The sequence below is a fragment of the Oncorhynchus mykiss genome, chromosome 24 (genome assembly GCF_013265735.2).
Source record: "Oncorhynchus mykiss isolate Arlee chromosome 24, USDA_OmykA_1.1, whole genome shotgun sequence".
Classification (NCBI taxonomy): Eukaryota; Metazoa; Chordata; class Actinopteri; order Salmoniformes; family Salmonidae; genus Oncorhynchus; species Oncorhynchus mykiss.
Genome location: NC_048588.1, coordinates 43472351 through 43492630, shown reverse-complemented (window position 1 = coordinate 43492630; position 20280 = coordinate 43472351). Strand labels below are relative to the sequence as shown.

Below are 20280 nucleotides of genomic sequence, written 5' to 3'. Positions count from 1 at the left end.
AAATACTTCCTGAGTTCAGGAGTTCAGCTCCAGTGAAATGCTTCCTGATTTCAGGAGTTCAGCTCCAGTGAAATACTTCCTGAGTTCAGGAGTTCAGCTCCAGTGAAATGCTTCCTGAGTTCAGCTCCAGTGAAATGCCTTATACTTGGATGAAGATTATTATTGTTTGGGATTTCAGTTCAATATCAGCTACCATGATAATCATGTGTGTAAGGTGTCAGTTTAATATCAGCTACCATGATAATCATGTGTGTAAGGTGTCAGTTTAATATCAGCTACCATGATAATCATGTGTGTAAGGTGTCAGTTTAATATCAGCTACCATGATAATCATGTGTGTAAGGTGTCAGTTTAATATCAGCTACCATGATAATCATGTAAGGTGTCAGTTTAATATCAGCTACCATGATAATCATGTAAGGTGTCAGTTTAATATCAGCTACCATGATAATCATGTAAGGTGTCAGTTTAATATCATCTACCATGATAATCATGTGTGTAAGGTGTCAGTTTAATATCAGCTACCATGATAATCATGTGTGTAAGGTGTCAGTTCAATATCAGCTACCATGATAATCATGTGTAAGGTGTCAGTTTAATATCAGTTACCATGATAATCATGTGTGTAAGGTGTCAGTTCAATATCAAGCAGTGAGAACACACAGTCTACGATAGATAGTGGCACGCGCACACACACACACACTGATAGTTAGCAGGGGAAACAGAGAGAGTTTAAAATCATCTTCATTTTCAGACTCTGTACAGTTTAACCATCAACATCCTCCTCTAAGCATAAACATTTTAAAAGCTCCGAAGTGAAGTTCCCCCCCCTACGTACAGATCCAGGATCAGCTTACTCCGCCCCAATCCTAACTATTGGTGGGGAAAACTGACCCGAGATCAGCGTCTAGGGGCAACTCCACCCTACACCCATTGTATTTCATAGGAACAGAGTTTGGGCTGAGCAGAGCAGGGCCACAGAGACGCTGATGCTTAGACACGAGGTGAAGCTGTTTCCGTTGCTGCCAGAGGTGAGCCGGTCGCCGTACTGAGACAGGAGCTGGAGAGCCACACCATTGGTCCAACCAAATCCCAACTACAACACAGACACAAAGAGACTGAAATAAGTCAAATACAAAAAGACTAGAGATGAACATTTCCATTTTGAGTCATTTATCAGACGCTCTTATCCAGAGCAACTTTTAAGACGAGATATCCTAGTGTACCTGAACTTCATATTCTCCTCCTCCGCCTGGCTTCCCATCTCCGTTCACATTATACTGACAGAGAGAGAAAACAAAACCCCAGATTTGTTGAGCTTTTATGACAAAGGCACAATGTGTACGTGTTGTGGGCTCTCCTAGATGCAGATCTAGGATCAGCTTTCCCTCCGCCAATCCCAACCATTAGTGAGGGAAATGCTAAACTGACCCATGAAGGTCGTCTAGGGCAGGGTTAGGCAAATAGATTTAGCCACCTAAAACCTTGGGGTGGGGAAAAAAAAACAAAATCTCTCATTTGCGGGCTGGTTTTGGCCTATTGCCAACCCTTGTCTAGGGGCAACATCACCCTGCACCTCATTGTGGTCACACACACACATTATAAACCTCTTCTTAATCACCTTCTCAAACATGGCTTCATACTTGACGTAGGCCAGCCAGTTGGTTCTGATCCAGGACTGAGCCAAATCAAACCCCAGCTCTCTAGCTTCCTGTGAGGGCAGACTGGACAGGCCTGATTGGAAGGTAACAGAGTGACGGATTGGACAGGCGTGATAGTGCACCTTATTAGGGACATAGGGTGTCATTTGGGATGCGGATGCAACATGAAAACCATATCAGGGTTAACTAGGTCCTACCTTGGATGAGTATGTGTTGTAGAGGGGGCCATGCGTTGGGGTAGTCCCACTGCTGACCACTGTCAACCAGGGACGTAGGGACACCGTTGGGGAACGCAAGACCACCACTAGTCTACAGAGGGAGGGAGGGAAGGAAGGAAGGAAGGAAGGAAGGAAGGAAGGAAGGAAGGAAGGAAGGAAGGAAGGAAGGAAGGAAGGAAGGAAGGAAGGAAGGAAGGAAGGAAGGAAGGAAAGGAAGGATTTTTATTTTATTTAACCTCCCCTCTTCGGAGGACAAATATCTTTGTTTTTTTGACCGCTTTTTAAAAAACGAGTTGAAGTCAGAAGTTTTTACACCGTAGCCAAATACATTATGAATGTTGTCCCATTCCTCCTGACAGAGCTGGTGTAACAGTCAGGTTAGCCAAATACATTATGAATGTTGTCCCATTCCTCCTGACAGAGCTGGTGTAACAGTCAGGTTAGCCAAATACATTATGAATGTTGTCCCATTCCTCCTGACAGAGCTGGTGTAACAGTCAGGTTAGCCAAATACATTATGAATGTTGTCCCATTCCTCCTGACAGAGCTGGTGTAACAGTCAGGTTAGCCAAATACATTATGAATGTTGTCCCATTCCTCCTGACAGAGCTGGTGTAACAGTCAGGTTAGCCAAATACATTATGAATGTTGTCCCATTCCTCCTGACAGAGCTGGTGTAACAGTCAGGTTTGTCGGGCTCACGGTTGGGATGGTGTTCTTCGGCTTGCAAGCCTCCCCCTTTTTCCTCCAAACTATCAGAAGCTTCTAAAGCCTTGACATAATTTTCTGGAATTTTCCAAGCTGTTTAAAGGCACAGTCAACTTAGTGTATGTAAACTTCTGACCCACTGGAATTGTGATACAGTGAATTATAAGTGAAACAATCTTTCCGTAAACAATTGTTGGAAAAATCACTTGTGTCATCCACAAAGTAGATGTCCTAACCGACTTGCCAAAAACTATAGTTTGTGGAGTGGTTTGAAAAACAAGTTAATGACTCCAACTTAAGTGTAATGTAAACTTCCGACTTCAACTGTACATACGTTACCTATACATTTGACATACAGTACATGGTACTTTTATATATGAAACCAAAATACATCACCAAATGCTTTAATCCCACCCTTCAGCCCATCCCACCTATCAGCATAGGGGAGGGAGGGAATTAACACTAACTACTATAAATACACATTGCTACAGTAACTCAATCGGCGTGCGTATTTTTCAGTGACAAATCAATGTACATGCTCTTTCAGTCACAGTATTTCAACAGGACAATGATTCTTTTCACAAAGAGCGAGGTCTTGGGACCAGCGAGCTAACTAACCTGTAGATAGTGTAGTGCCTTCTGTCCCATGGAAGGATGGGAGTAGCAATCTGCCCAGACAGGGGCCAAGTTAGTGGGGTAGAATGCAGGGTGGGAGGTGTTGGTTACCAGGCTGTAGTCCAACCAGACTCCCCTCTTCTCATCCCACAGCACTGCCTCTATGGCCTCTTGTCTGGCTGATACAGCTTTGTCATACCGCGCTGCTTCAGACTCATTACCTGGAACAGCAGATTATACAGGACTTTTACTGGACCACATGACCTGCTGACAAATACCTAGGGCCCAGGGGTTATAACTAGTGCCCAGAGGTTATAACTAGTGCCCAGAGGTTGTACCTAGGGCCCAGGGGTTGTACCTAGGGCCCAGGGGTTGTACCTAGGGCCCAGGGGTTGTACCTAGGGCCCAGGGGTTGTACCTAGGGCCCAGGGGTTGTACCTAGGGCCCAGGGGTTGTAGCTAGGGCCCAGGGGTTGTAGCTAGGGCCCAGGGGTTGTAGCTAGGGCCCAGGGGTTGTAGCTAGGGCCCAGAGGTTGTAGCTAGGGCCCAGAGGTTGTAGCTAGGGCCCAGAGGTTGTAGCTAGGGCCCAGAGGTTGTAGCTAGGGCCCAGAGGTTGTAGCTAGGGCCCAGAGGTTGTAGCTAGGGCCCAGAGGTTGTAGCTAGGGTCCAGAGGTTATAGCTAGGACCCAGAGGTTATAGCTAGGGCCCAGAGGTTGTAGCTAGGGCCCAGAGGTTGTAGCTAGGGCCCAGAGGTTGTAGCTAGGGCCCAGAGGTTGTAGCTAGGGCCCAGAGGTTGTAGCTAGGGCCCAGAGGTTGTAGCTAGGGCCCAGAGGTTGTAGCTAGGGCCCAGAGGTTGTAGCTAGGGCCCAGAGGTTGTAGCTAGGGCCCAGAGGTTGTAGCTAGGGCCCAGAGGTTGTAGCTAGGGTCCAGAGGTTATAACTAGGACCCAGAGGTTATAGCTAGGGCCCAGAGGTTGTAGCTAGGGCCCAGAGGTTGTAGCTAGGGCCCAGAGGTTGTACAGTGCCTTGCGAAAGTATTCGGCCCCCTTGAACTTTGCGACCTTTTGCCACATTTCAGGCTTCAAACATAAAGATATAAAACTGTATTTTTTTGTGAAGAATCAACAACAAGTGGGACACAATCATGAAGTGGAACGACATTTATTGGATATTTCAATTTTTAACAAATCAAAAACTGAAAAATTGGGAAAAATTATTCAGCCCCTTTACTTTCAGTGCAGCAAACTCTCTCCAGAAGTTCAGTGAGGATCTCTGAATGATCCAATGTTGACCTAAATGACTAATGATGATAAATACAATCCACCTGTGTGTAATCAAGTCTCCGTATAAATGCACCTGCACTGTGATAGTCTCAGAGGTCCGTCAAAAGCGCAGAGAGCATCATGAAGAACAAGGAACACACCAGGCAGGTCCGAGATACTGTTGTGAAGAAGTTTAAAGCCGGAGTTGGATACAAAAATATTTCCCAAGCTTTAAACATCCCAAGGAGCACTGTGCAAGCGATAATATTGAAATGGAAGGAGTATCAGACCACTGCAAATCTACCAAGACCTGGCCGTCCCTCTAAACTTTCAGCTCATACAAGGAGAAGACTGATCAGAGATGCAGCCAAGAGGCCCATGATCACTCTGGATGAACTGCAGAGATCTACAGCTGAGGTGGGAGACTCTGTCCATAGGACAACAATCAGTCGTATATTGCACAAATCTGGCCTTTATGGAAGAGTGGCAAGAAGAAAGCCATTTCTTAAAGATATCCATAAAAATTGTTGTTTAAAGTTTGCCACAAGCCACCTGGGAGACACACCAAACATGTGGAAGAAGGTGCTCTGGTCAGATGAAACCAAAATGGAACTTTTTGGCAACAATGCAAAACGTTATGTTTGGCGTAAAAGCAACACAGCTCATCACCCTGAACACACCATCCCCACTGTCAAACATGGTGGTGGCAACATCATGGTTTGGGCCTGCTTTTCTTCAGCAGGGACAGGGAAGATGGTTAAAATTGATGGGAGGATGGAGCCAAATACAGGACCATTCTGGAAGAAAACCTGATGGAGTCTGCAAAAGACCTGAGACTGGGACGGAGATTTGTCTTCCAACAAGACAATGATCCAAAACATAAAGCAAAATCTACAATGGAATGGTTCAAAAATAAACATATCCAGGTGTTAGAATGGCCAAGTCAAAGTCCAGACCTGAATCCAATTGAGAATCTGTGGAAAGAACTGAAAACTGCTGTTCACAAATGCTCTCCATCCAACCTCACTGAGCTCGAGCTGTTTTGTAAGGAGGAATGGGAAAAAATGTCAGTCTCTCGATGTGCAAAACTGATAGAGACATACCCCAAGCGACTTACAGCTGTAATCGCAGCAAAAGGTGGCGCTACAAAGTATTAACTTAAGGGGGCTGAATAATCTTGCACGCCCAATTTTTCAGTTTTTGATTTGTTAAAAAAGTTTGAAATATCCAATAAATGTCGTTCCACTTCATGATTGTGTCCCACTTGTTGTTGATTCTTCACAAAAAAATAGTTTTATATCTTTATGTTTGAAGCCTAAAATGTGGCAAAAGGTCGCAAAGTTCAAGGGGGCCGAATACTTTCGCAAGGCACTGTAACTAGGGCCCAGAGGTTGTAGCTAGGGCCCAGAGGTTGTAGCTAGGGCCCAGAGGTTGTAGCTAGGGCCCAGAGGTTGTAGCTAGGGCCCAGAGGTTGTAGCTAGGGCCCAGAGGTTGTAGCTAGGGCCCAGAGGTTGTAGCTAGGACCCAGAGGTTGTAGCTAGGACCCAGAGGTTATAACTAGGACAGGTGGTAAAGAAAATTCCTTCCGCTAGCTAGTCAAAGGTTATATGCGGCAAGTCATTCTCCTCACCCAGCGTCCTGTAGAAGTGAGCCAGTGTCCTTTCGTTGCGACAGAGCAGAGCGTTGAGGTCTGTAGGAATGAGCAGACTGGTTCTGGTGTCTTTCAGAGACCCGTTGTTGTTCCCCAGGCCGTCCACAAACCAGCGAGACGAGAAGTCCCACCCGGACTCTGCTCCTGAATGCAGCTCTTTCCACAGCCTCTCTGCAGCATCTGAGTTCAGGGAGGTGGACGCAGGTCTCAAAAGGGCTTCCCTCTACTCTAAAGTACACCACATCAGACCAACCCAATAGATAGTGTGTTCATGATGGGAATGTTGTTTGTTCATGAAGTAGGGAATTAACGTTTACCCTCGGTCAGACCTTCAGCCAACTCTAGATCATCACTGTAGGACTCCGGTCTGGAAGAAAAGTAACAGACGCAACACACAGATACAGACACACACAAACGAATCAACTCCAAAAAGACATGTACGTGGGTGTTGTGTTGTGACAGATGGACAAATAAAGTTGTGTCTTGTATTGAAGGGGATGAGGGTACTGTTCCTGTTGTGTTCCTTACCTGGGCAGGCCGACCTGTACATCAAACCGGTTCAGAACATGCTTATTGCCCTTCACTTCAACGGCCACAGAGCGATTCCTCATCCAGAACAGGTACTCCTGCTCTAGAGCTGGCAGAGCAGTCCTACACAGTAGAGTGGGTTGGGATTATAATCTAGGGCTGGCAGAGCAGTCCTACACAGTAGAGTGGGTTGGGATTATAATCTAGGGCTGGCAGAGCAGTCCTACACAGTAGAGTGGGTTGGGATTATAATCTAGGGCTGGCAGAACAGTCCTACACAGTAGAGTGGGTTGGGATTATAATCTAGGGCTGGCAGAGCAGTCCTACACAGTAGAGTGGGTTGGGATTATAATCTAGGGCTGGCAGAACAGTCCTACACAGTAGAGTGGGTTGGGATTATAATCTAGGGCTGGCAGAACAGTCCTACACAGTAGAGTGGGTTGGGATTATAATCTAGGGCTGGCAGAGCAGTCCTACACAGTAGAGTGGGTTGGGATTATAATCTAGGGCTGGCAGAGCAGTCCTACACAGTAGAGTGGGTTGGGATTATAATCTAGAGCTGGCAGAGCAGTCCTACACAGTAGAGTGGGTTGGGATTATAATCTAGGGCTGGCAGAGCAGTCCTACACAGTAGAGTGGGTTGGGATTATAATCTAGAGCTGGCAGAGCAGTCCTACACAGTAGAGTGGGTTGGGATTATAATCTAGGGCTGGCAGAGCAGTCCTACACAGTAGAGTGGGTTGGGATTATAATCTAGAGCTGGCAGAGCAGTCCTACACAGTAGAGTGGGTTGGGATTATAATCTAGAGCTGGCAGAGCAGTCCTACACAGTAGAGTGGGTTGGGATTATAATCTAGAGCTGGCAGAGCAGTCCTACACAGTAGAGTGGGTTGGGATTATAATCTAGGGCTGGCAGAGCAGTCCTACACAGTAGAGTGGGTTGGGATTATAATCTAGGGCTGGCAGAACAGTCCTACACAGTAGAGTGGGTTGGGATTATAATCTAGGGCTGGCAGAGCAGTCCTACACAGTAGAGTGGGTTGGGATTATAATCTAGAGCTGGCAGAGCAGTCCTACACAGTAGAGTGGGTTGGGATTATAATCTAGGGCTGGCAGAGCAGTCCTACACAGTAGAGTGGGTTGGGATTATAATCTAGGGCTGGCAGAACAGTCCTACACAGTAGAGTGGGTTGGGATTATAATCTAGGGCTGGCAGAGCAGTCCTACACAGTAGAGTGGGTTGGGATTATAATCTAGGGCTGGCAGAACAGTCCTACACAGTAGAGTGGGTTGGGATTATAATCTAGGGCTGGCAGAGCAGTCCTACACAGTAGAGTGGGTTGGGATTATAATCTAGGGCTGGCAGAGCAGTCCTACACAGTAGAGTGGGTTGGGATTATAATCTAGGGCTGGCAGAACAGTCCTACACAGTAGAGTGGGTTGGGATTATAATCTAGGGCTGGCAGAGCAGTCCTACACAGTAGAGTGGGTTGGGATTATAATCTAGGGCTGGCAGAGCAGTCCTACACAGTAGAGTGGGTTGGGATTATAATCTAGGACTGGCAGAACAGTCCTACACAGTAGAGTAGGTTGGGATTATAATCTAGGGCTGGCAGAACAGTCCTACACAGTAGAGTGGGTTGGGATTATAATCTAGAGCTGGCAGAGCAGTCCTACACAGTAGAGTGGGTTGGGATTATAATCTAGGGCTGGCAGAGCAGTCCTACACAGTAGAGTGGGTTGGGATTATAATCTAGGGCTGGCAGAACAGTCCTACACAGTAGAGTGGGTTGGGATTATAATCTAGGGCTGGCAGAGCAGTCCTACACAGTAGAGTGGGTTGGGATTATAATCTAGGGCTGGCAGAACAGTCCTACACAGTAGAGTAGGTTGGGATTATAATCTAGGGCTGGCAGAGCAGTCCTACACAGTAGATTAGGTTGGGATTATAATCTAGGGCTGGCAGAACAGTCTTACACAGTAGAGTGGGTTGGGATTATAATCTAGGGCTGGCAGAGCAGTCGTACACAGTAAAGTAGGTTGGGATTATAATCTAGGGCTGGCAGAGCAGTCCTACACAGTAGAGTAGGTTGGGATCATAATCTAGGGCTGGCAGAACAGTCCTACACAGTAAAGTAGGTTGGGATTATAATCTAGGGCTGGCAGAGCAGTCCTACACAGTAGAGTAGTTTGGGATTATAATCTAGGGCTGGCAGAGCAGTCCTACACAGTAGAGTAGGTTGGGATTATAATCCAAGTTAAAGACTACTGAGATTTGATACTCTTTATGGTTGTGTGGTAAAAGAGTTGATATTTTGATTGTATGATTGAGACTGGGTTGGTTCCACTACACTTTATGAACGGGGAAACATTGCGTGACTCCTTTTCCCAGGCTGGACTCTTGTCGGCCCGAGGAACGGGACTTTTCTTGAGGAACCAGAGCTCATCGTTTGTTATATCATTTTGTGTGTGATCATTTATGTTAGTAATACAACGCACGCAAAATAACAGTTATGAAGTTATTTCCAATGTTTTAAGGGTTTATGAAAAGAGTATTTCCATGAGTCCTTTGTATTAGACGTGGACGGACCAGACAAGACTCATACCCTCCCAAACCAAAAGGAGAAATCAATTGTTTCTCTGGTAGGCACGACCTACGTGTCACCCCTACAAACAATAACCTCAAGTCAAAACCGTTACAACCTGAACAGAGAGTTCTGCCAACCTTTAGAATGGACGCCATTGTTAGCGCCTTTGAGCATCTCATCTATTCATGACAAGCCCCATTCATGACAAGCCCCATTCATGACAAGCCCCATTCATGACAAGCCCTCGTCATAAACAAAATGGTGGGGGAAAAGGAATCGCTACCTGAGGAAATCTGTGTTGTTAGTGGTCTGATATTAACTACCTGAGGAAATATGTGTTGTTAGTGGTCTGATATTAACTACCTGAGGAAATATGTGTTGTTAGTGGTCTGATAGTAACCACCTGAGGAAATCTGTCTTTAGTGGTCTGATATTAACTACCTGAGGAAATCTGTGTCGTTAGTGGTCTGATAGTAACTACCTGAGGAAATCTGTGTCGTTAGTGGTCTGATAGTAACTACCTGAGGAAATCTGTGTCTTTAGTGGTCTGATAGTAACTACCTGAGGAAATCTGTGTCGTTAGTGGTCTGATATTAACTACCTGAGGAAATGTGTCGTTAGTGGTCTGATAGTAACTACCTGAGGAAATCTGTGTCTTTAGTGGTCTGATATTAACTACCTGAGGAAATCTGTGTCTTTAGTGGTCTGATATTAACTACCTGAGGAAATCTGTGTCGTTAGTGGTCTGATATTAACTACCTGAGGAAATCTGTGTCTTTAGTGGTCCGATATTAACTACCTGAGGAAATCTGTGTCTTTAGTGGTCTGATATTAACTACCTGAGGAAATCTGTGTCTTTAGTGGTCTGATATTAACTACCTGAGGAAATCTGTGTCGTTAGTGGTCCGATAGTAACTACCTGAGGAAATCTGTGTCGTTAGTGGTCTGATATTAACTACCTGAGGAAATCTGTGTCGTTAGTGGTCTGATAGTAACTACCTGAGGAAATCTGTGTCGTTAGTGGTCTGATAGTAACTACCTGAGGAAATCTGTGTCGTTAGTGGTCTGATAGTAACTACCTGAGGAAATCTGTGTCGTTAGTGGTCTGATAGTAACTACCTGGGGAAATCTGTGTCGTTAGTGGTCTGATATTAACTACCTGAGGAAATCTGTGTCTTTAGTGGTCTGATAGTAACTACCTGAGGAAATCTGTGTCTTTAGTGGTCTGATATTAACTACCTGAGGAAATCTGTGTCTTTAGTGGTCTGATATTAACTACCTGAGGAAATCTGTGTCGTTAGTGGTCTGATATTAACTACCTGAGGAAATCTGTGTCGTTAGTGGTCTGATAGTAACTCTCCACCATCAGAGACAGGAAGGGGGGCTGACTGCGACGCTCGTAGTAAACTCTGGCCCCGTTGGGGATGAAACCATATCTGGAGAGGGAGGAATGGAAAAAAGAAAATATAGATATTTTTTTTTAAATCCATTCGTTTTGCATCTTTCATTTGATGATTTTTAAAATCATTGTATCCAGATTTGTGGTTGTATTGTGTTCTTTAAATTGACAAATAAAACATTGTATACCTCTAACCTAATTCTAATTCGGAAAGAATTCAGACCCCTTGACTTTTTCCACATTTTGTTACGTTACAGCCTTTACAGCTTATTCTAAAATGTATTGAATTGTTTTTTTCCCCTCAATCTACATACGATACCCCATAACGATACCCCATAACGACACCCCATAACGACACCCCATAACGACACCCCATAACGACACCCCATAACGACAGAGCAAAAACGTTTTTTTTTAATACATTTTTGCTAATGTATTAAAAATAAAACTGAAATATCATATTTACGTATTCAGATCCTTTACTCAGTACTTTGTTGAAGCACCTTTGGCAGCGATTACAGCCTCGAGTCTTCTTGGGTGTGACACTACAAGCTTGGCACACCTGTATTTGGGGAGTTTCTCCCATTCTTCTCTGCAGCTCCTCTCGAGCTCTGTCAGGTTGGATTAAGGAGTGTCGCTGCACAGCTATTTTCAGGTCTCTCCAGGGATTCAATTGGGCTCTGGCTGGGCCACTCGAGGACATTCAGAGACTTGTCCTGAAGCCACTCCTGCGTTATCTTGGTCCTTTAGGTGGCTTTTGGCAAACTCCAAGTGGGCTGTCATGTGCCTTTTACTGAGGAATGGCTACCGTCTGGCCACTCTACCATAAAGGCCTGATTGATGGAGTGCTGCAGAGATGATTGTCATTCTGGAAGGTTCTCCCATCTCCACAGAGGAACTCTGTCAGAGATAACATCAGCGGCCAGCTCTAGGAAGAGTCTTGGTGGCTCAAAACTTCTTCCATTTAAGAATGATGGAGGCCACTGTGTTCTTGGGGACCTTCAATGCTGCAGAAATGTTTTAGTACCCTTCCCCAGATCTGTGCCTCGACACAATCCTGTCTCTGAGCTCTACGGACAATTCCTTGAACCTCATAGCTTGGTTTTTGCTCTGGAATGTGCTGTCAACTGTGGGACCTTATAAAGACAGGTGAGCGCCTTTCCAAATCATGTTCAATCAATTGAATTTACCACAGGTGGACTCCAATCAAGTTCTAGAAACATCAAGGATGATCAATAGAAACAGGATGATCAATGGAAACAGGATGATCAATGGAAACAGGATGATCAATGGAAACAGGATGCCCAATGGATACAGGATGCTCAATGGATACAGGATGCTCAATGGATACAGGATGCTCAATGGATACAGGATACTCAATGGAAACAGGATGCTCAATGGAAACAGGATGCTCAATGGAAACAGGATGCTCAATGGAAACAGGATGCTCAATGGAAACAGGATGCTCAATGGAAACAGGATGCTCAATGGAAACAGGATGCTCAATGGAAACAGGATGCTCAATGGAAACAGGATGCTCAATGGAAACAGGATGCCCAATGGATACAGGATGCCCAATGGATACAGGATGCCCAATGGATACAGGATGCTCAATGGATACAGGATGCTCAATGGATACAGGATGCTCAATGGAAACAGGATGGCCAATGGAAACAGGATGGCCAATGGAAACAGGATGGCCAATGGAAACAGGAGGCACTTGAGATCAATTTCCTCAAAGCAAAGGGTCTGAATACTTACGTTAATAAGGTATCTGTTATGTTTAATACATTTGCAAAAAAACAGTTCTTGCTTTGTTATTATGGGGTATTGTGTGTAGATTGATGAGGGAATCCATTTTAGAATAAGGCTGTAACATAACCAAATGTGGAAATAGTCAAGAGGTCTGAATAATTATCCTGGACATCTGACTATACTGTTAATGGTTGTCCCTGAGCAAACCAGAGACTCATGAGTCAGACTTCTAGCACCTATCACACACAGCATCAATGTTTATGTAAAGAGTCTGGGCACTTAATATTCAGGGAGTTGGCATAACTTACCTCTTTGGTGGTGAGTAGACATGACAGGCAGACGGACAGACATGACAGGCAGACGGACAGACATGACAGGCAGACGAACAGACATGACAGGCAGACGAACAGACATGACAGGCAGACGGACAGACATGACTGGCAGACGGACAGACATGACAGGCAGACATGACAGGCAGACATGACAGGCAGACAGACATGACAGGCAGACAGACATGACAGGCAGACGGACAGACATGACAGGCAGACATGACAGGACAAATGGACACAGACAACAGATGCAGCTCACCGGTTGATGAGGTGGATGAAGTTGAGGATCATCCCACGGGCGGTGTCTGTCATCTCAGAGAGCAGGAGACCATTGATCACCCAGTAGGAGTCCCTGGGAGGAACAGAGAGCAGATCCACCTCACTGTCCCTGGTAAATAATACACACTGGAGGGCTGAGCGGTAAGGTCTCTGAATGAACAGGCCTGTCTGTCCCCTGAGGGCTCTGAGTGGTAAGGTCTCTGAATGAAAAGGCCTGTCTGTCCCCTGAGGGCTCTGAGAGGTAAGGTCTCTGAATGAACAGGCCTGTCTGTCCCCTGAGGGCTCTGAGTGGTAAGGTCTCTGAATGAACAGGCCTGTCTGTCCCCTGAGGGCTCTTTTATTAATTTCACCTTTATTTAACCAGGTAGACTAGATCACCTTTATTTAACCAGGTAGACTAGATCACCTTTATTTAACCAGGTAGACCAGATCACCTTTATTTAACCAGGTAGACCAGATCACCTTTATTTAACCAGGTAGACCAGATCACCTTTATTTAACCAGGTAGACCAGATCACCTTTATTTAAACCAGGTAGGCCAGTTGAGAGCAAGTTCTCATTTACAACTGCGACCTGGCCAAGATAAAGCAAAGCAGTGTGACACAGACAACAACAGAGTTACACATGGAGTAAAACAAGAAACAAGTCAATGACACAGCAGAAAAAAATAATCTATATACAGTGTGTGCAAAAGGCATGAGGAGGTATGGCAATAAATAGGCCATATGAGTGAATAATTACAATTTAGTAGATTAACACTGGAGTGATAAATGATCAGATGATGATGTGCAGGTAGAGATACTGGTGTGCAAAAGAGCAGAAAAGTAAATAAAAACAGTATGGGGATGAGGTAGGTAGATTGGGTGGGCTATTTACAGATGGACTATGTACAGCTGCAGTGATCAGTTAGCTGCTCAGATAGTTGATGTTTAAAGTCAGTGAGGGAAATGTAAGTCTCCAGCTTCAGCGATTTTTGCAGTTTGTTCCAGTCATTAGCAGCAGAGAACTGGAAGGAAAGGCGGCCAAAGGAGGTGTTGGCTTTGGGGATGATCAGTGAGATACACCTGCTGGAGTGCGTGCTACGGGTGGGTGTTGTTATTGTGACCAGTGAGCTGAGATAAGGCGGAGCTTTACCTAGCATGGACTTGTAGATGACCTGGAGCCAGTGGGTCTGGCGACGAATATGTAGCGAGGGCCAGCCGACTAGAGCATACAGGTCGCAGTGGTGGGTGGTATAAGGTGATTTGGTAACAAAACGGATGGCACTGTGATAAACTGCATCAAGTTTGCTGAGTAGAATATTGGAAGCTATTTGTAGATGACATCGCCGAAGTCGAGGATCGGTAGGATAGTCAGTTTTACTAGGGTAAGTTTGGCGGCGTGAGTGAAGGAGGCTTTGTTGCAAAATAAAAAGCTGATTCTAGATTTGATTTTGGATTGGAGATGTTTAATATGAGTCTGGAAGGAGAGTTTACAGTCTAGCCAGACACCTGGAGAGCTCTGAGAGGTAAGGTCTCTGAATGAACAAGCCTGTCTGTCCCCATAGAGGGCCAGCATTAGTCAGACCCCCTAACCTGCCCAGTCTGTGTAGCCCTACCCGCTAGCAGTCAGACCCCCTAACGTGCCCAGTCTGTGTAGCCCTACCCGCTAGCAGTCAGACCCCCTAACGTGCCCAGTCTGTGTAGCCCTACCCGCTAGCAGTCAGACCCCCTAACGTGCCCAGTCTGTGTAGCCCTACCCGCTAGCAGTCAGACCCCCTAACGTGCCCAGTCTGTGTAGCTCTACCCGCTAGCAGTCAGACCCCCTAACGTGCCCAGTCTGTGTAGCCCTACCCGCTAGCAGTCAGACCCCCTAACGTGCCCAGTCTGTGTAGCCCTACCCGCTAGCAGTCAGACCCCCTAACGTGCCCAGTCTGTGTAGCCCTACCCGCTAGCAGTCAGACCCCCTAGCGTGCCCAGTCTGTGTAGCCCTACCCGCTAGCAGTCAGACCCCCTAACGTGCCCAGTCTGTGTAGCCCTACCCGCTAGCAGTCAGACCCCCTAACGTGCCCAGTCTGTGTAGCCCTACCCGCTAGCAGTCAGACCCTTTGGTAGGCCTGGCTATAGCTTGGGCTGTGACCTGCCACGCTCAAAACCCTGGATGACACCAAACATATAGACACTGAATTGGACAGGAGAGACCTCCGAAAGGACACGTTTCAATCATTCATCTATTTACAACCAAGCAGCATCTATTTGGCCAGATGGGTTCCTCAGTTGACCCTCCCTTTCTGCTATAGCGTCCCTGGGTTGACCTCCCTTTCTGCTATAGCGTCCCTGGGTTGACCTCCCTTTCTGCTATAGCGTCCCTGGGTTGACCTCCCTTTCTGCTATAGCGTCCCTGGGTTGACCTCCCTTTCTGCTATAGCGTCCCTGGGTTGACCTCCCTTTCTGCTATAGCATCCCTGGGTTGACCTCCCTTTCTGCTATAGCAACCCTGGGTTGACCTCCCTTTCTGCTATAGCAACCCTGGGTTGACCTCCCTTTCTGCTATAGCATCCCTGGGTTGACCTCCCTTTCTGCTATAGCAACTCTGGGTTGACCTCCCTTTCTGCTATAGCATCCCTGGGTTAACCTCCCTTTCTGCTATAGCAACCCTGGGTTGACCTCCCTTTCTGCTATAGCATCCCTGGGTTGACCTCCCTTTCTGCTATAGCATCCCTGGGTTGACCTCCCTTTCTGCTATAGCATCCCTGGGGTGCCAGATGGGTTGACCTCCCTTTCTGCTATAGCATCCCTGGGTTGACCTCCCTATCTGCTATAGCATCCCTGGGGTGCCAGATGGGTTGACCTCACTTTCTGCTATAGCATCCCTGGGGTGCTCCAGGCAAGCTCAATCAATCCCAGATAAAGTATTTGAAAATGATTTTAAATAGTATTTGAACCAAGGTCTGCTATATGCAGACAGAGCAGTACAGAGAGAGTGACAGCTTCACTGACCAGTAGTACAGCTCCCTGAAGCGTCCTCCAGGCACGACGAAAGGATGGGGGGTGAAGATCTGAGAGTACTGTTCTGGGTGGGCCAAAGCATCACTACTGATCTGGTACACACACACAATAGAGTTCACATTAGCACTGCTCTGGTACACACACACACAATAGAGTTCACGTTAGCACTGCTCTGGTACACACACACAATAGAGTTCACGTTAGCACTGCTCTGGTACACACACACAATAGAGTTCACGTTAGCACTGCTCTGGTACACACACACAATAGAGTTCACGTTAGCACTGCTCTGGTACACACACACACACAATCATTGTTGACTACCGCATCATAGATCACACTTTTCTCCAGCTTATTTCAAAAAGGGGTGTGGCAGATTTCAAAACTCTTCAGCAAAGGACCACAGAGGAAGGAAAGAGGCTCGGTGGGAGATCTGTCTCCCTCCAGCAGGGGGCGATATGTTGTTTCTCCCTCCAAGCAAGGAGATGTTGTATGGAGGTCAATGAATTGTATGGAGGTGTTGAATTTGGTCAAAAATAAAAGTGAATGGTATATATTTGCTGCGTGAGGTTTATTTGCTTGAATAGATGTTCTGTAATATTTAAGTAGTTTTGAGTGTTCTGATATAAGTAGGACATGTGACATCCCAGCCACTTAGAGAGAAAAACACTTCATATCAGAGTTCTCTCCAGATAGCTATGCATGTTCAGAGCATGAGGTTAGTAGTATCTCTCCTTTCAATACAGGCGGTTGATGTCAACAACCCACAGCGAATATTCAGAAAAGGATTTACAATAATGAAATGTATCCACCAATCCAAAGACGGGATAGACGGGAGCTAGACAGTCCGCCGTGCCGCTTTGTGGACGACTCCCACTGTTACGGGGGAGAGACATCTTGTTAGCGTATCCATCGTCTCTAGAGGACTCCGATACACTTGTGCATCATCCTGTGTCAATTTGTTAGTAGGCAAATGAAAGACGGTAAATCCCCTCCTCCTCCCCCTAGTCTACTTTAGGCCAGGAAGCACAAGCGTATCCTGCCGCTGAAAAGTTTGGAAATCTGCCACACCCCCCTTTGAATTAGCTTTTGTTTCGTCAGAAAAACATGCACTCATTTAAAACGATATGCTACTTATCATTCTAATCTATGAATTGTCTTGCACAACTGACTTAATGTGTTTTGAACACTTTTGAAGAAAGTCTAAGGTAATGAAGCGGAGTGGGCCTGGATGGTTATGGGCTTGTTTGGAATGAGAAGATTCTCGTTCTCCGCTCGCGAGCCATTAGTGCAACTGGCATTAACGGGTGGATCCCACAGTTGCACTAATGGCTCGCGAGCGGAGAACAAGAATCTTCTCATTTCAGACAAGCGCATAACCATCCAGACTCACTCCCCTTCATTACCTTAGACTTTCTTCAAAAGGAGGTGACAGAGGACGTAGGAGGTGAGTAAATCTAACTGATAGATAAACCCTATGAGATCACCTTTCTCCCAAGAGACTTCCACAGATGGTGCAGCTTCTCGGCCCAGCTACGCAGTTCTGCATCTGCTATTCCAGCCAGGAACTGTGGGCTGCACACAGAACATGACTTGTATTGAATAGAACATACTACCTTCTTGAGTCCAAAATGGCACACTATTCCCTACAGAGTGCACTACTTATAGGGAAGAGAGAGACATTTTGGACTCATAACATTTCACGCCTCAGTGTGGTCAGGATCAATCAGAATGATTGGCTCTCTCACTTGTCATGCCAGTCAGGTGGGGACCACGGCGCAAACTCTTTCCCTGGTTCGTCAAAGTACTTGTGAAGGAAGTCTCTCAGTACGGCAGGCGGGACAGAGTTTGGATCTCCATGTGTCAGGTTGTGAAACGCTGTCAGGATAATATCTGAGGGTATGAAGGGAGGTGATTAGGTGTGTGGAGAGATAGGAGTGATCTCTGATCCTAGATCAGTACTCCTACTCTGACGATTCATGAATAATCTTTATTTAATTTATTTAATCTTTAATCTTTTTTGTATAATTTTCAGTCACATGACTTCCTTAAAGGTTTCAGAAGTCTAAAAGTTCAACCTGATCCTTTTATCAACAATCCCACTGAGAAGCTTGATAAATACGGCCCCAGTCCTCAAGCAAAGAAACAGCAGACATTGGAGGCACAACGCCTGTTTTGGGACTGATTCCCCTACAAGACTTACCAGGGGCTGACTGATTCCCCTACGAGACTTACCAAGGGCTGACTGATTCCCCTACGAGACTTACCAGGGGCTGACTGATTCCCCTACGAGACTTACCAGGGGCTGACTGATTCCCCTACGAGACTTACCAGGGGCTGACTGATTCCCCTACGAGACTTACCAGGGGCTGACTGATTCCCCTACGAGACTTACCAGGGGCTGACTGATTCCCCTACGAGACTTACCAGGGGCTGACTGATTCCCCTACGAGACTTACCAGGGGCTGACTGATTCCCCTACGAGACTTACCAGGGGCTGACTGATTCCCCTACGAGACTTACCAGGGGCTGACTGATTCCCCTACGAGACTTACCAGGGGCTGACTGATTCCTTTACGAGACTTACCAGGGGCTGACTGATTCCCTTAGGAGACTTACCAAGGGCTGACTGATTCCCCTACGAGACTTACCAGGGGCTGACTGATTCCCTTAGGAGACTTACCAAGGGCTGACTGATTCCCCTACGAGACTTACCAGGGGCTGACTGATTCCCCTACAAGACTTACCAGGGGCTGACTGATTCCCCTACAAGACTTACCAGGGGCTGACTGATTCCCCTACAAGACTTACCAGGGGCTGACTGATTCCCCTACGAGACTTACCAGGGGCTGACTGATTCCCCTACAAGACTTACCAGGGGCTGACTGATTCCCCTACGAGACTTACCAGGGGCTGACTGATTCCCTTACAAGACTTACCAGGGGCCGACTTCAGCTTCATATCCACAAAGTGCTTGTCATCATCAAACAGTTTGGCGGTCTGAACCTGCCTCAGGATGTCCCCATAACAGTAGATCTCACTGAGGAGTTAATCATTAAATAAAATGTTATCTGGATGACAGGTTAAACACCCATAAAATAGCCTGCATCAAACCGATATTACAGAGGATGCAGGTCTAAATCACATTTTACATTTAAAATCCCAATCAAGTCCAATTTCTCAGGACTGTGTTAATGTTAATGTTAATGTTCTATCAGAACGCCATGCATCAAACCGATATTACAGAAGATGAAGGTCTAAATCAAATTTTACATTTAAAATCCCAATCAAGTCCAATTTCTCAGGACTGTGTTAATGTTAATGTTATATCAGAACGCCATGCATCAAACCGATATTACAGAAGATGAAGGTCTAAATCAAATTTTACATTTAAAATCCCAATCAAGTCCAATTTCTCAGGACTGTGTTAATGTTAATGTTATATCAGAACGCCATGCATCAAACCGATATTACAGAAGATGAAGGTCTAAATCAAATTTTACATTTAAAATCCCAATCAAGTCCAATTTCTCAGGACTGTGTTAATGTTTAAGCCTCTTTGAATAGAGCAAATCCAACCTCACAGACATTTTGCTGAGTTCTATCAGAACGCCATGCATCAATCCCGAGTCATAAACACACTTCCCCAGGAACCTAAGTTCAGCTTTCGAATAACAGAGCAACATGGTTCAAGATCATTCATAATAGGTTCATAAAAGAGCCACCCCCCCCAAAGAAGTCAACGTAGCAAAAATGTTTACCTGTCACAAGGTGGAGGCAAGGCACACGAGTAGAGAGGACAGAGGAACAGCACCAAACAGAGGCACAAACACATGACTGCTGCTAGAAACCCTCTCATGTTTAGAAGGAACTCAAAAGCAAAAGGGCGAGGAGCACCGGCACTTATCTGGAATTACATGCAGGTCAAAGGGCACATTGTCGATCACGTAACACATTCCCTATCCAATTGAAGGAGGGGAAATAACAGGAAGAGATCCCTTACAGTTACAGCGGTCCTGAGCGATAATGTCCGTCCCAAATGGAGATGAGCGATTAGTGCTTTTTAAAAAGGTCGGTTTCAGTTCAATTATTACAAGATGTATATTTAAATACACAATGTTAGTGTGTTTAAAGTTAAATACACAATGTTAGTGTATTTAAAGTTAAATACACAATGTTAGTGTGTTTAAAGTTAAATACACAATGTTAGTGTGTTTAAAGTTAAATACACAATGTTAGTGTGTTTAAAGTTAAATACACAATGTTAGTGTGTTTAAAGTTAAATACACAATGTTAGTGTGT

The 20280-nt window shown here is 45.7% G+C and overlaps 1 protein-coding gene across 1 annotated transcript; it reads right to left on the bottom strand.

Moving 5' to 3' along the window:
- Positions 1-728: 728 nt before the first annotated feature.
- Positions 729-19907, bottom strand: treh (trehalase (brush-border membrane glycoprotein)). The gene is made up of 15 exons (XM_036961767.1): positions 19740-19907; positions 18918-19018; positions 17727-17871; positions 17466-17553; positions 15970-16070; positions 12972-13064; positions 10549-10665; positions 6642-6764; positions 6431-6480; positions 6093-6293; positions 3206-3423; positions 1859-1970; positions 1622-1734; positions 1227-1280; positions 729-1096 (listed from the first exon to the last, which is right to left on the bottom strand). Exons 1-15 carry the CDS (start codon positions 19835-19837, stop codon positions 941-943), a joined length of 1770 nt encoding a protein of 589 aa, XP_036817662.1. The 5' UTR covers positions 19838-19907; the 3' UTR covers positions 729-940.
- Positions 19908-20280: the final 373 nt, after the last annotated feature.